Raw genomic sequence first — 14,639 nt, 5'->3', positions numbered from 1 at the left:
CTTCCAACTGCCTATCACATTCCTAGTAGTCTGAGTTTTCCAACCATATGCTCGGCCAAGACAAAATGTGTAGTGAGGAAATGGTGTTTTCATTTTTATTCAGTTAAAGTGTTCAGAGATGTCACATTAGATGTGCAAAATAAGAGGACAGTATTTTCCTTAGTGGAGAAGGTGCAAATAATGATGTGGATGTCTCATGAAAACAAAAATAATTAGACAAGTCTCCAGGGATGCCCTCTAGAGCTTAGCAAGACATTGTTAGCAAACAGACAGACATTAGTACATTGCATATGGAGAAGCTACAAAACTTCAAAAAGTGAACTCTAATATATCAACAAAAATTATAAACATTTGAAAGTAAAATACAATTGTATAGATAAAAAAATCTACTCACAAAGTGGCAACAGGAGAAAACACACACAAAAAGTTTGGAAATACTGACAACATTGTATGAAAAGGATAGATTGGTACTCACTATGATGAAGACGCTGAGTCGCAGACAGACACAGCAAAGAGACTGATTAACAAGTAGATAAAACACACACACACACACACACACACACACACACACACACAAAATCACTGTCTGTGCCCGCCGCCTTGACAGGTTTCATAGACCTTGCTAGTCCTTTTCCTTCATCCCTTTTCTTTTCCCTTCAATTCATCTGCCAGGAAAAGGAGCCACTGCCTCTGAAAGCTTGTGTATTTCCAAATCTTTTATATTTTTTTCTCCTGGTGCCACTTCATGAGCAGACTTTTTTATCCATCCACCTATATTACATTTGCAAAAAGTGAAGTCTGGCACTTATGCTGAGCTAGTAAATATGTTAATTCAGTAGAAATACAAAAATTGTACTGTGTCAGTTGTTATGCACCATTCAGTAATTCAAGCGTAGGATACAGAAATTGCCAGTAGGATTAAGAAGAGGGCATCTACGGGTAGCCTCCAGGGGTATAAGCCAAGTCCTGGAATTATTTACCAAAAAAAATCACCATTGAAGCCAAATCCATGAGTAAAGATAATGGTACTGTGAGAAAAAAATTCTTGTTGTGGACTGATTGGATAAATTTTGTCTCTGGGGCAGGAGAGGCAATTTCCGATACTAACAATTCTGATGATGAAGACTGCCTTATAGCCCATGAGAAACTAGGCAATGTCCACTTTCAAGACATCATTTTTATTGATGGTGTTAAGAAACCTTAGAAGTTGGTCATAGATGAAAAAATAGATTTTATCACAGAAAGTAAGTGTTGAACATAGAACAAAGTTGGATGCAGTTTAAACCCTGTTTCATGAGTATATTGAGTATTTGACGTGATTAGTCTCATTTGCAGATATGTCCTTAGTGGAAATGTTGAAGCACTTAAATCACATAGGAAACTGAGTTGAAAAGTCAGTGCAGACTAAAGCAGCAGACACTTCCTCAGTCTTTAAAAAAATTAATTTCTGTGCTTCTGGAAAAACAGTTTTATTTTATAGCATAAGTTCATTAAAATTTGACTAGAATACTGCGTTTACTTCTTTACACAGTATATGAAATGCCTTACGTAGCTACAAATTTATGTTAGTTATAGCAGGATCTGCAGCTATGACACTAACAGTTGCTTGCCACTTACGAATTTTCCTGTGTAATCTATTCTCTGCTACTGTATAAAGACAAGTCTTTGTTAACCACTGTTAATCTTTTTACACGAGACACTAATGAACATAAAGATGGATATAGGCTATATATTTTGTAATGTAAATAATATATAAATTATATATAAAAACAAAGATGAGGTGACTTACCGAACGAAAGCGCTGGCAGGTCGATAGACACACAAACAAACACAAACATACACACAAAATTCTAGCTTTCGCAACCAACGGTTGCCTCATCAGGAAAGAGGGAAGGAGAGGGAAAGATGAAAGGATGTGGGTTTTAAGGGAGAGGGTAAGGAGTCATTCCAATCCCGGGAGCGGAAAGACTTACCTTAGGGGGAAAAAAGGACAGGTATACACTCGCGCACACACACACATATCCATCCACACATATACAGACACAAGCAGACATATTTAAAGACAAACATCCATGGATATGTGTGTGTGTGCGAGTGTATACCTGTCCTTTTTTCCCCCTAAGGTAAGTCTTTCCGCTCCCGGGATTGGAATGATTCCTTACCCTCTCCCTTAAAACCCACATCCTTTCATCTTTCCCTCTCCTTCCCTCTTTCCTGATGAGGCAACCGTTGGTTGCGAAAGCTAGAATTTTGTGTGTTTGTTTGTGTGTCTATCGACCTGCCAGCGCTTTCATTCGGTAAGTCACCTCATCTTTGTTTTTATATATAATATAATTTTTCCCCCGTGGAATGTTTCCATCTATTATATTGAAATAATATATAAATATACATTGAATGAAGAAAGGGGAAACATTAGCAACATCTTGCAAAGCTTTTGACTGATTCACTTCAAACACTTACATGATACACTAATAAACAATCAGATGACATAAGATTGCCATATATTTTTTAAACAACAATGTACATTAAAAAAAAAAAAAAAAAAAAAAAAAAAAAAAAAAAACAGGCTATGAGAAAGAAAATACTGTGCTGCAAAAATTTACAATTTCAATTTCTTTCATGCACAACTGCAATAGAGGGGCATGTAAACCATTAGACAAATTTTTCCAAGATATATTCTTCTCCTTACATATAATTTCATAGAAAAATTTTATACACAGTGATGTGCTGCTTTTTTTTCCCCTCGCTGTTGTTTCTACAGAAACACAAAAGTTGTATTTATGGCTTATTGGCTTATGATTAGAATACTACTATGGTATTTGAATCATTTGAAATTTTGTAATCCTAACCATTTGTAGATTAAAACTATGCAAAATACTGTCACTGAAGCTACTACCCCCGCATATTCAGCAACTGGAGATGTCTCTCCCATGCCCCATACACCAATGATCCCAACTGATTTGCCATTCATTTTAAGTGACTTCAGTTCCCACTCAAGGTTTTGTTTACAGAAACCATAAATAAGGCTCAAGGTCAAAGAGAGGGGTAGGACAGAGTGGGGGAGAGGTGAAATGGACCTAGAGAGAGGGGGGAGAAGGATATGAATAAAGAGAGGGGGAGGACGTGAAACACAGACAGAGTGGGATTGGGAGTGGGAAGGTGAGGGTGAGGGGGATGGGGAGTGGGAGTGGGAGGGAAGGGTGAGGGGGATGGGGGGTGGATGGGAGGGGTACAGGGATGGGAAGGGGTACAGGGATGGGAAGGGGTACAGGGATGGGAAGGGGTATGGGGAGAGACAGGGAGGGGATGGGGTATGGGGAGAGACGGGGAGGGGATGGGGTATGGGGAGAAAAGGGGAGGGGATGGAGAGGTGATGTGGACAGGAGGGGAGGGGTATGGGGAGGGGGTTTGGGAACAGGGAGGGGTATGGGGAAGGGGAGGGGGAGATAAGCACACAGGGGGTGTGGAGGAGATAGAGCGAATTCAGGACGTATATCGAATTCCCCTACTTATTGAGCAATTGTGAAGCACTTCCGGATTCACTAGTAAGTACAATATATGCAAGCCTAAATCAGCATCTTAGTAAGGTTTTACTATATTTGTTTATTTTCAGATATATGCTCCGTTTGTAAGATAAGAGGAAATATACCATTAACAATGTGTTGGCAGTTGTAAAACAATTGGAGAAAGGGGAAAAGAAGGTTAAATGAGCTGTAAGATAAAGAGAGGAACACATGAAGCAGATAGGAACAAAGATCAGGTAATGTCTATTGTATGAGGGTAATCCCAAAAGTAAGGTCTCCTATTTTTTTTATAAGTACATAGACCTGTTTATTTCTACAATGGTTTACATCAGTTTACAGCTTGAACATTTAGCTATTTCTCGACATAATCACCATTTCTGTTGAGGCATTTTTGTAGACCCTGTGGCAGTTTTTGTATGCCCATGTCATACCAGCTCGCTGCCATGTTGTTCAGAAAGTTATGAACCTCTTCTTTCACCTCGTCATCGGAGCTGAATTGCTTTACAACCAAACATTCTTTTAACATAGGGAACAGGTGATAGTCACTGGGCACCAAGTCAGGACTATAGGGTGGGTGGGTGATTATGTTCCACTGAAACTGTCGCAGGAGAGCAACGGTTTGCTGAGCGATGTGTAGGCAAACGTTGTCATGGAGAATGTGTATGCCCTTGCCCAACATTCCTCTTCTCTGGTTCTGAATTGCCCGTTTGAGTTTCAGCTCCGACAACAAGGTGAGAGAAGAGGTTCATAACTTTCTGAATAGCATGGTGGCAAGCTGGTATGACATGGGCATACAAAAACTGCCACAGCGTTTATAAAAATGCATCAACTGAAATGGTGATTATGTTGAAAAATAGCTAAATGTTCAAGCTGTAAACTGATGTAAGCCATTTTAGAAATAAACAGGTCTATGTACTTATTAAAAAATAGGAGACCTTACTTTTGGAATTACCCTCCTATTAAATATCTTTTCTTCCTGTCATTTTCTCCTTAACTGCAAAACAATAAACCACACTTTTAGTCACCTGAGTTTTCTTCAACTTTTTACTGCAACTGCATGCTATAGTATTTGCATGCTGCCAAGTAAGTACATTTTCTTTACTCCCCTTCACCATCATTCAGCCTTTTACTCACTGACTTTGATGCTCAGATTTTGTAGGAATGTGACAGTAAATGTATATCAACATCCATAAAAGATTTTTACATGTCGGAAATAGCAGTCAAAATAGGTCAAAGAATTGTATACAACTTTCAACAAATCTGGTGCTATCTGATGAAAATAAAACCACATTAATAATAAATACCTTCTTAAGGGTTATTACGAACACACATCAGAAGGTAGCAACCTGCAACAAATGCTAGAAATAAGTGAACTACCTGTAATGCATTATTTTCCTCTTTGAGTTTCTGTATTTCCTCTAATAATTCTTTAAGCTTTCGATCTTGTTCTCTAATTACTTCCTTGTACTGAAGTAGTACACTGTTTTCGGATTCTGAGAGAGTCAGCCCAGAAACACCATTGACAACATCATTTTTGGGTTTCGGTGTTACAGCTTTCACAACCATACCTACAACAGAGAAATTTTTTTCAGACATCAATAATGCATGCGGAAGTACAATGTAAACACAATGTGTTTAACAAACAATTCATTGTGCATGATGGTCATGGTGGCTGAAAATAAAAGGTGTGTATTAGCACAGTCAGACTAGACTGCTTAAATTAGTTCACATGTTAAGTGTGAACAACTCATTTAATTTACACAAATTTAAAATAAATTACATTTCATATTAGTATAATATAAATGGATAGATTAAAAATCTACTAAACAAACAGTGGCAGGGGAATACATACACAAAACAATTTAACTTTTACAAGCTTTCAGAGCCAGTTACTGAGAAGCCATGAACATGCTTATAAAGACAAAATTAAGACGAATGCGTGGGTAACAATGCTCCCTCAACTGAAACAGTAGTTCTCAAGTTATTTAATGATAAAATTCTTGTGTCTAAAATGTAAAGAGGGAGGGGGGGGGGACCAATCTACAAGGTCATCGGTCCCTTGTTCCGAAGGAAACAATGCCACAATGGTGAGAATAAGACAATGAGACTTACAACACAAAAGAGAATGAAAGAAAAAACAACCACAACAATGACTGAAAGGCAAAAAACACTTAAATGGACAAAAAGGAACAAGAAAACCACAAAGACACAAGAAACAGGTAGAAGAGGTTAAAACAAAAAAGCAGGTTACCATGGCTGGCTGACCATGAGGACATAAAGGAAAAGCCAGCCACTCTGCAACACACTAATACCTCCACCCTGAAAGCTCTAGGGTCCACGGACACACAGGAACAAAGGACATGTGCTAAAACTTAGAGCAAATGACAAAGCTCACCCTCACGAATAAAATGTAAAACTACAGCTGCTGTTGAGGCATTGTCATCTAACACCAAAGGTAGGGTGCTGGGAAGTTTAAAGTCTGCCGCAGAGCAGCTAAAAGTGGGCACTCCAGCAAGACATGGACGACTGTCATTCATGAGCCACGGCGACACCGAGGTGTGTCCTCGCAACGGAGGAGGTAACCATGTGTCACCCACATATGGCCAATGCGGAGCCGACAGAGAACCACAAAGTCCTTAGAGTCCTCGCGAGGGGTGCGTACTGAGGTCTTCCAAACATGTGTGTCTCATGGGTTGATCGCTGTTATCAGTGTTTTATGCCCTCCCTTCACTGCATATTCCCCAACATCTCTTCTGGTTGCTTCTGCTTTTATAATATGTCTATACTATTCTGTTCTTTAATAATGAACCTCATGTTTGTATATTAATGAACCTTAAGAATTGTGAAAAAGGAGTGCACCATGACACCACTGTGCACACTAAATTGCGACAGGGGAAGATAAGAACCTGTGGCATACAAGGTAAACCTGTATGAGATTAAATGAAACAACAATTTTACTGTTACCAGTCACCGTTTTATATATTTCCACGACGCGTTTCGAAGGTTTAAACCTCCATCGTCGGGTGGGTTTACATTAGTAAGTATTACATTTGTGTGTGTGTTGTGTTACGATTTTTGGAGGAACCTGTGGCACTGCCTAGTGGAGAAACGAGACAATATTTCAGAATATGGTGTAGGATAACTTTTATGAAAAATTAAACTGATATCTAATGGTAAACATTAAATAAGTAAACTACAGTACCTTCAGTGATCACAGGTTCCTTTTGCTGTCGTAACACATCACATGTATACTGCCACATTTGTAAACAAATATGGCGTCTGGAATCAGCTGGGTGCAAAGTTCGTATAGCAGAAGTGAAGACATAATCGCAAAGTGCAAAGAATATACATCATAACAATATTATTACAGAATAACTGCTTTAAGCATTTGGCGGTGTTTGTTTTCAGGTGTCAAATATATGTGTGTGTACTTCAGGTGGTATATAAATCCAATTCTGACAAGTTAAAACAGCAAACATTCGTACTTGTTTATACAAACAGGTGAAATGTTAAAATGGCTTAAACATCATACTTATTGATAACAATTAGGTGAAATGTTACAGACTATAATTTCAATGATCGTATTGGCTACAACAGTAAAATCATACATACATTACACTCTTTGATTGGGGTTAATAAACAGATGTGAAGTGAGGGGCTGGAGGCAGAAGGAGAGGTAGAGAGAGAGAAAAAGTGTGTGTGTGTGTGTGTGTGTGTGTGTGTGTGTGTGTGTGTGTGTGAGTGAAAGGGAGAGGGAGAGAGGGAGGGAGGGAGGGAGGGAGGGAGAGAGAGAGAGAGAGAGAGAGAGAGAGAGAGAGAGAGAGAGAGAGAGGAAAGAGTGATTATTGAGAGGAGACATTTACATGGCAAGGAGTCTTATGATTGCATGTTGCATATAGTAGCTGCCTAAAGGTTGGGGAATACATTGGTTAATGCTATGAAATATGCAGATAGATATACATTTGTGCCAGTAGTTGATGTACATACAGTTTTAAGCTGACAAGGGGTACAAGCTGTTGGTGTGATGAATTATCTTTGAATGAGGTCAATCTCTTGTACTCTTGGCAGCTGTCAATATTTATGGTAAATATTAGGTGTGTGTGTGTGTGTGTGTGTGTGTGTGTGTGTGTGTGTGTGTGTAAGTGTGTGTGTGTGTGCATTTTTATGAGTGTAGGCAGTTGCTGAAAACAGAGATGATACTATTGTAAATATTGTCATTTTTGTCATTTAAGATAGATTCTGGTTGTTTCATTTGATGTTTGTATATTTGGAGTGTTTCAAGGATGTCTAGTTTTCTGCCTTTTGGTTGGGTGTGTAGGATGCTAATACTTGTGTTGTTAACATGGTGTTTTGTTTCATGCAAGTGTGTAGCTATTGCTGATGTGTGATATTTTTTGTTTTTTTAGTGATGCCATGTGTTCCTTGAACCTAATCTCAAATGATCTGCCTGTCTGGCCTATATAGAAGCAGTCACAGTCCAAACATTCAATTTTGTACACACCTGTGTGATGAAGTGGGTTTCGTGTGCCGATGTTGTGGGGTAACTTCTGTCCAATCTTGTTGTCTGTTGTAAAGGATATGCTTATGCCTTTCCGTTTGAAGACATTGGCAATCTGGTATGAAATGTTACCCAGAAAGGGGATTATATGGAATATGTTATTTTCTTTTTGTTTTTTGTGTTTTGATTCCTTTGCCATTATTGAGTGTTTTAGGGTGTCTACTATGGAGTTGTTATAACCATTTTCAATAGCTGTTTGTTTTATTATTTCAATTTCTTGATCACATTTATCTTCTGAGAGTGGTAGTTGGATAGCTCTATTAATCATGTACCGGAATGCTGCCATTTTGTGTGCTGCGGGGTGGCAAGAGGAGTTGTGGATTGTGGTGTGTGTTGTGGTAGGCTTCCGATAAATTTCAAATTGATGTCTGTTATTCTTTATTCTAATGGTAAGGTCTAGGAAATTTATACTGTCGTCTTTTTGGTGTTCAACTGTGAATTTTATGTTTTCATGGGAGTTGTTGAAAAACTGATTTAACTCACTGATGTCATCTTTAGTGCCTTTGATTAAAATGATGATATCATCTACATATCTGTAGTAGTAGATGATATTTTTGAGGAGGTGGTGATTGGAATTCAGGATTTTGTCTTCTAGGTTACTTATAAATATTTCTGCTAGCAATCCGGAAAGATTTGAGCCCATTGCTAAATTTAACAATAAAATCTACCAACAAACAGATGGTCTGGCAAATGATCATTGAAATTATAGTCTGTAACATTTCACCTAATTGTTATCAATAAGTATGATGTTTAAGCCATTTTAACATTTCACCTGTTTGTATAAACAAGTACGAATGTTTGCTGTTTTAACTTGTCAGAATTGGATTTATATACCACCTGAAGTACAAGTGGCTCTGAGCACTATGGGACTTAACAGCTGTGGTCATCAGTCCCCTAGAACGTAGAACTACTTAAACCTAACTAACCTAAGAACATCACACACATCCATGCCCGAGGCAGGATTCGAACCTGCGACCGTAGCAGTCGCGCGGTTCCGGACTGCGCGCCTAGAACCGCGAGACCACCGCGGCCGGCACCTGAAGTACACACACATATATTTGACACCTGAAAACAAACACCGCCAAATGCTTAAAGCAGTTATTCTGTAATAATATTGTTATGATGTATATTCTTTGCACTTTGCGATTATGTCTTCACTTCTGCTATACGAACTTTGGACCCAGCTGATTCCAGACGCCATATTTGTTTACAAATGTGGCAGTATACATGTGATGTGTTACGACAGCAAAAGGAACCTGTGATCACTGAAGGTACTGTAGTTTACTTATTTAATGTTTACCATTAGATATCAGTTTAATTTTTCATAAAAGTTATCCTAAACCATATTCTGAAATATTGTCTCATTTCTCCACTAGGCAGTGCCACAAGTTCCTCCAAAAATCGTAACACAACACACACACAAATGTAATACTTACTAATGTAAACCCACCCGACGATGGAGGTTTAAACCTTCGAAACGCGTCGTGGAAATATACAAAACGGTGACTGGTAACAGTGAAATTGTTGTTTCATTTAATGTCAGTAACAGTCACGGTAAAGCCTAACCTAAAAATGTTCGCATTTAAAGCTGTATGAGATTACTTAGTGGGCCTTAATAATCATTACGGCCAGAGGACTTGGGTAAAATGATTATGATTGTGTTTTGTGTGCTTGTGGCACACAGTTTATGAACAGAATTATACTATGCTTCCCAGTGCAAAATACTTGCTTACCATCTGCACGATTTCTTAAGCTACTCCCTCCCTCTGCCCCCCCCCCCGCCCCCCCTCCATGCACAGGCGTTGGGGGGGGGGGGGGGGGAAGGGGGGGGGAGAGGGAGAGAGACGGAGGGAGGGAGGGAGGGAGAGAGGGAGGGAGGGAGGGAGGGAGGGAGAGAGAGAGAGAGAGAGAGAGAGTTCTTCAACCTTAAAATAAAAGGATAATCATGATTCTTACCTTCCAAAGCTTTAAAAAGCCGACAGAATTCATGATCCAGAAGCAGATCACTAGGCTGCCTAGGACGCAACTGTGGATGTTTTGCAGCTTTGCTATAGAGTTCATGTCTGGAGACGCTACTTAGCTTATCAAGGAATGTTTCAAGTCCAATGCGTTTCTCAATCAGCTGGCAGAGATTTTCCTAGTAAAAAATTCAGAAAAATATGATATACTGTTAATTAAGCAACGAAGTGCATAATTTTTTAATATAAAGTTTAGCAACTGCTTTGAAAATCAAACAAATTTCCACTACTGCTGCTACACCACACATATTAAAAAAAAATTAGTACTTTTTTTATGTGTACAGAAGAAGACATTTGCTTAGTGAAACAACTTGCTATTGACAATCCCCCCTTTACCGAATGCCTAAACAGATCAGTTCACGTAAAACAAAAATTAACAAACACAAGTTTAACAACAAAATAATTGCAAAAATAATATTCACCTTTTGTTTCTTTCAGCACTGTGAACATTTCTGCTATCAGGCGTGCAAGGGCTTTTTATGACTGTTTCTACTTTCCTGCACTCCAATTTATAGAAAATACAATACTAATGGTTGTGACTATGAGCTGCAGAAACAAAGGAAAAAGACCCCATTAGGCATTATTGTAGTTTTTTTGACAGTTGCAGAAATAATCTCCAGCTACATACATTATACAAAATGTATAGAAGAATGACAAAAAAGAAGTGTTCAACCTAAATTCTCAAAATGTGTCTCATGGAAAAGTTGTTTTCCATAACTTTCCTCCACATCCCTATGCCCATATCTGTGAACACTCCAGTTAATATCAAAATTGGTTGATCCCTACTTCAACCATCCGCAAATGTATGTAGAACACTATGAAGTAAAGTTTCCTTGTTCATAGTAACTGGGCTTTACATGTATTGTGTTTCACATTACCTACCTACACCTTATAAATACACTCCTGGAAATTGAAATAAGAACACCGTGAATTCATTGTCCCAGGAAGGGGAAACTTTATTGACACATTCCTGGGGTCAGATACATCACATGATCACACTGACAGAACCACAGGCACATAGACAGAGGAAACAGAGCATGCACAATGTCGGCACTAGTACAGTGTATATCCACCTTTCGCAGCAATGCAGGCTGCTATTCTCCCATGGAGACGATCGTAGAGATGCTGGATGTAGTCCTGTGGAACGGCTTGCCGTGCCATTTCCACCTGGCGCCTCAGTTGGACCAGCGTTCGTGCTGGACGTGCAGACCGCGTGAGACGACGCTTCATCCAGTCCCAAACATGCTCAATGGGGGACAGATCCGGAGATCTTGCCGGCCAGGGTAGTTGACTTACACCTTCTAGAGCACGTTGGGTGGCACGGGATACATGCGGACATGCATTGTCCTGTTGGAACAGCAAGTTCCCTTGCCGGTCTAGGAATGGTAGAACGATGGGTTCGATGACGGTTTGGATGTACCGTGCACTATTCAGTGTCCCCTCGCCGATCACCAGTGGTGTACGGCCAGTGTAGGAGATCGCTTCCCACACCATGATGCCGGGTGTTGGCCCTGTGTGCCTCGGTCGTATGCAGTCCTGATTGTGGCGCTCACCTGCACGGCGCCAAACACGCATACGACCATCATTGGCACCAAGGCAGAAGCGACTCTCATCACTGAAGACGACACGTCTCCATTTGTCCCTCCATTCATGCCTGTCGCGACACCACTGGAGGCGGGCTGCACGATGTTGGGGCGTGAGCGGAAGACGTCCTAACGGTGTGCGGGACCGTAGCCCAGCTTCATGGAGACGGTGGCGAATGGTCCTCGCCGATACCCCAGGAGCAACAGTGTCCCTAATTTGCTGGGAAGTGGCGGTGCGGTCCCCTACGGCACTGCGTAGGATCCTACGGTCTTGGCGTGCATCCGTGCGTCGCTGCGGTCCGGTCCCAGGTCGACGGGCACGTGCACCTTCCGCCGACCACTGGCGACAACATCGACGTACTGTGGAGACCTCACGCCCCACGTGTTGAGCAATTCAGCGGTACGTCCACCCAGCCTCCCGCATGCCCACTATACGCCCTCGCTCAAAGTCCGTCAACTGCACATACGGTTCACGTCCACGCTGTCGCGGCATGCTACCAGTGTTAAAGACTGCGATGGAGCTCCGTATGCCACGGCAAACTGGCTGACACTGACGGCGGCGGTGCACAAATGCTGCGCAGCTAGCGCCATTCGACGGCCAACACCGTGGTTCCTGGTGTGTCCGCTGTGCCGTGCGTGTGATCATTGCTTGTACAGCCCTCTCGCAGTGTCCGGAGCAAGTATGGTGGGTCTGACACACCGGCGTCAATGTGTTCTTTTTTCCATTTCCAGGAGTGTACTTACATCAGACAGTGTACTTTATTTTGCAAGTAGACATTGAACTGTTTATAGAGGTATGTCCTACATACAAAACGTTTTATGACATCCAATGTTGCAAATGCACATGGCACTTCATCGTAAGGTTTTTTAAAAAAAATTCTCTCTGTGACCCACAAATGGAAACAGAAAGAAAATGTTGAATGCTCCCCGATATACACTCTGAATAATTAAATCTGTAGGCATTGTCTCATAAGTTGACAGAGAGATGACACTATATCCTTGGAAGTCTGTCTTTGTTAAATGCTATGGCATAATGCACCTCATATGTATAACTTGAGCTGCAGAATAGTTTTCATTACAATATTTTTTAAAGTGGTTTCCGTTCATCAAACAAATGAACTAAAATACCATGTCAACACAAAATTACATTTTGGAAGGTCTGACACTAACAGAATATCTTCCAAAGACAATGTTCATAAAGAGTCCACTCTTTCATTTTCAACAATTAAGAAATACTCTTATTTCCTGAATATGATTTATTTGAAAGAAGTCCCAAAAATGCAACCACAGATAAAAACAGAGAGAAAGTGAACAACATGATATTGGACAATTCACAGTGGAAGATGTGTGAAATAGCTGATGCTCCAAGCTTCTCTGAAGAAATATTTTGCATAAGAATTGTTTGTGTAACATTTATTGAATACTGACCAAAAGCAACTGCCAAAATGAATTTCTCACCAATCTTAGGAACATTTTAAAAAGAATACTGGTTATTTTATACATTAACTTGCTTGTGTAAAATACAAATTTGCAGCTTGCATGTTAGTTTCATTGCTTATTTTCTTAAGAAGCTTCTCATTTGGCAATGAAAGACTGGGCAGAACCCATTTTACATCTTTCCAACACAAAAAAACTTTGAGGTGATCACCAGGAATCAAACTCAGGAACTCTGCCTCAGTAGCCAGCAACATTAACTACTAGACCATGGAGGTTGCCCACAATATTTGCTAAGAGGCTAGACAGTAAAAGAGACAAATCAGCTTTAATTCAGACTGTCAAAAGTACTTCGATAATGAAAAAACTTAAATGACCAAAATGAGAATTGTTGGAACTCTTATTCTATTCAATATATTTGGACCACCCCACATTTAATAAAATTTATGGAAGCCATAAATGAATATTTTGAAGAGACTCCATAATTAAATTTCAGGGATGCAAAAAAATGTTCAAATGTGTGTTAAAACTTATGGGACTTAACTGCTAAGGTCATCAGTCCCTAAGCTTACACACTACTCAACCTAAATTATCCTAAGGACAAACACACACACCCATACCCGAGGGAGGACTCGAACCTCCGCCGGGACCAGCTTCAGGGATGCAATCTACTTACTAGAAAAACCTTGGACACAGTGTACTGACCAAAAAGGAAACTACTTTGAAAAATTAGGATGTTTTTACAAAGAGCAGATATGTCAGGAAATTTTTCTTCACTTATAATTACAACCAACAATATTTTAAAAATTTCCTTACACGGTTACCTAGTAACAGTTCACAGTTTGGCTCATTTTATTGTCTGAATACCATAAGACTTCTTATATAGATGAAAAATAATTACAGTAAGCAATTAAAATAAGTCATGAAATGAACTAAGGGAACAGCCACAGCTTAACTAACAAAAGTCACTTCAAAAGAAATGAGAAATGGTTTCGACATAGGAAAAAAAATCTCTGGTCAGAAAAATCATTACCTTCTCTGGCTATATTTTTAATACAATTACCACTACTTTAAAGTGTCTGTCATTTGTGATAGTAATACTTGATCTACATCTGTAGATGGTCTCTCACACACTCACGAGATTAGACAGTCCCCATGATTACAAAAATCTTTTGAGTACTTACCAACTAACTACTTTATGTAAGAATGAATGTTTGTGTTTACTTATGATTTCTCACAGAAGAAGCATCAGTCAAAGTGAATCATTAACATGATTACTCAATGACTTATTTGATAGATTAATGAGTTGTAGGGCACAACCATGGAAATAATGGCTTGAAGCTTTTTATATGATAGATTAGAGAGTGGAGAGCCCTGATGTGGGAAGTTCAGGAACAAATAACACATCATATGGTGAAAGAATTGGCAGGTGACCAGGCCAAAAAAAAACCCCTTATGTTGAAAAATGGTGATGACTATTACATACAAACAGGAACAATAAAAGGCCTGCACTTGTTAAAAA

At 39.7% G+C, this 14,639-nt stretch overlaps 1 protein-coding gene across 2 annotated transcripts in view; it reads right to left on the bottom strand.

Moving 5' to 3' along the window:
• The window catches only part of LOC124595535 (general vesicular transport factor p115), a 213,011-nt gene that overhangs the window by 80,352 nt on the left and 118,020 nt on the right, over positions 1-14,639 (bottom strand). For both annotated transcript variants that reach the window (XM_047134304.1, XM_047134303.1), the window contains exons 12-13: positions 10,039-10,219; positions 4,902-5,092 (exon numbers count right to left, since the gene is read on the bottom strand). In XM_047134304.1, coding sequence (XP_046990260.1) covers positions 4,902-5,092; positions 10,039-10,219 — 372 coding nt within the window. The remainder of the gene's footprint in view (positions 1-4,901; positions 5,093-10,038; positions 10,220-14,639) is intronic.

This window comes from Schistocerca americana, chromosome 2 (genome assembly GCF_021461395.2).
Source record: "Schistocerca americana isolate TAMUIC-IGC-003095 chromosome 2, iqSchAmer2.1, whole genome shotgun sequence".
Lineage (NCBI taxonomy): Eukaryota > Metazoa > Arthropoda > Insecta > Orthoptera > Acrididae > Schistocerca > Schistocerca americana.
The sequence above is the reverse complement of the archived record's forward strand: the minus strand, read 5'-3'. Positions and strand labels throughout refer to the sequence as shown.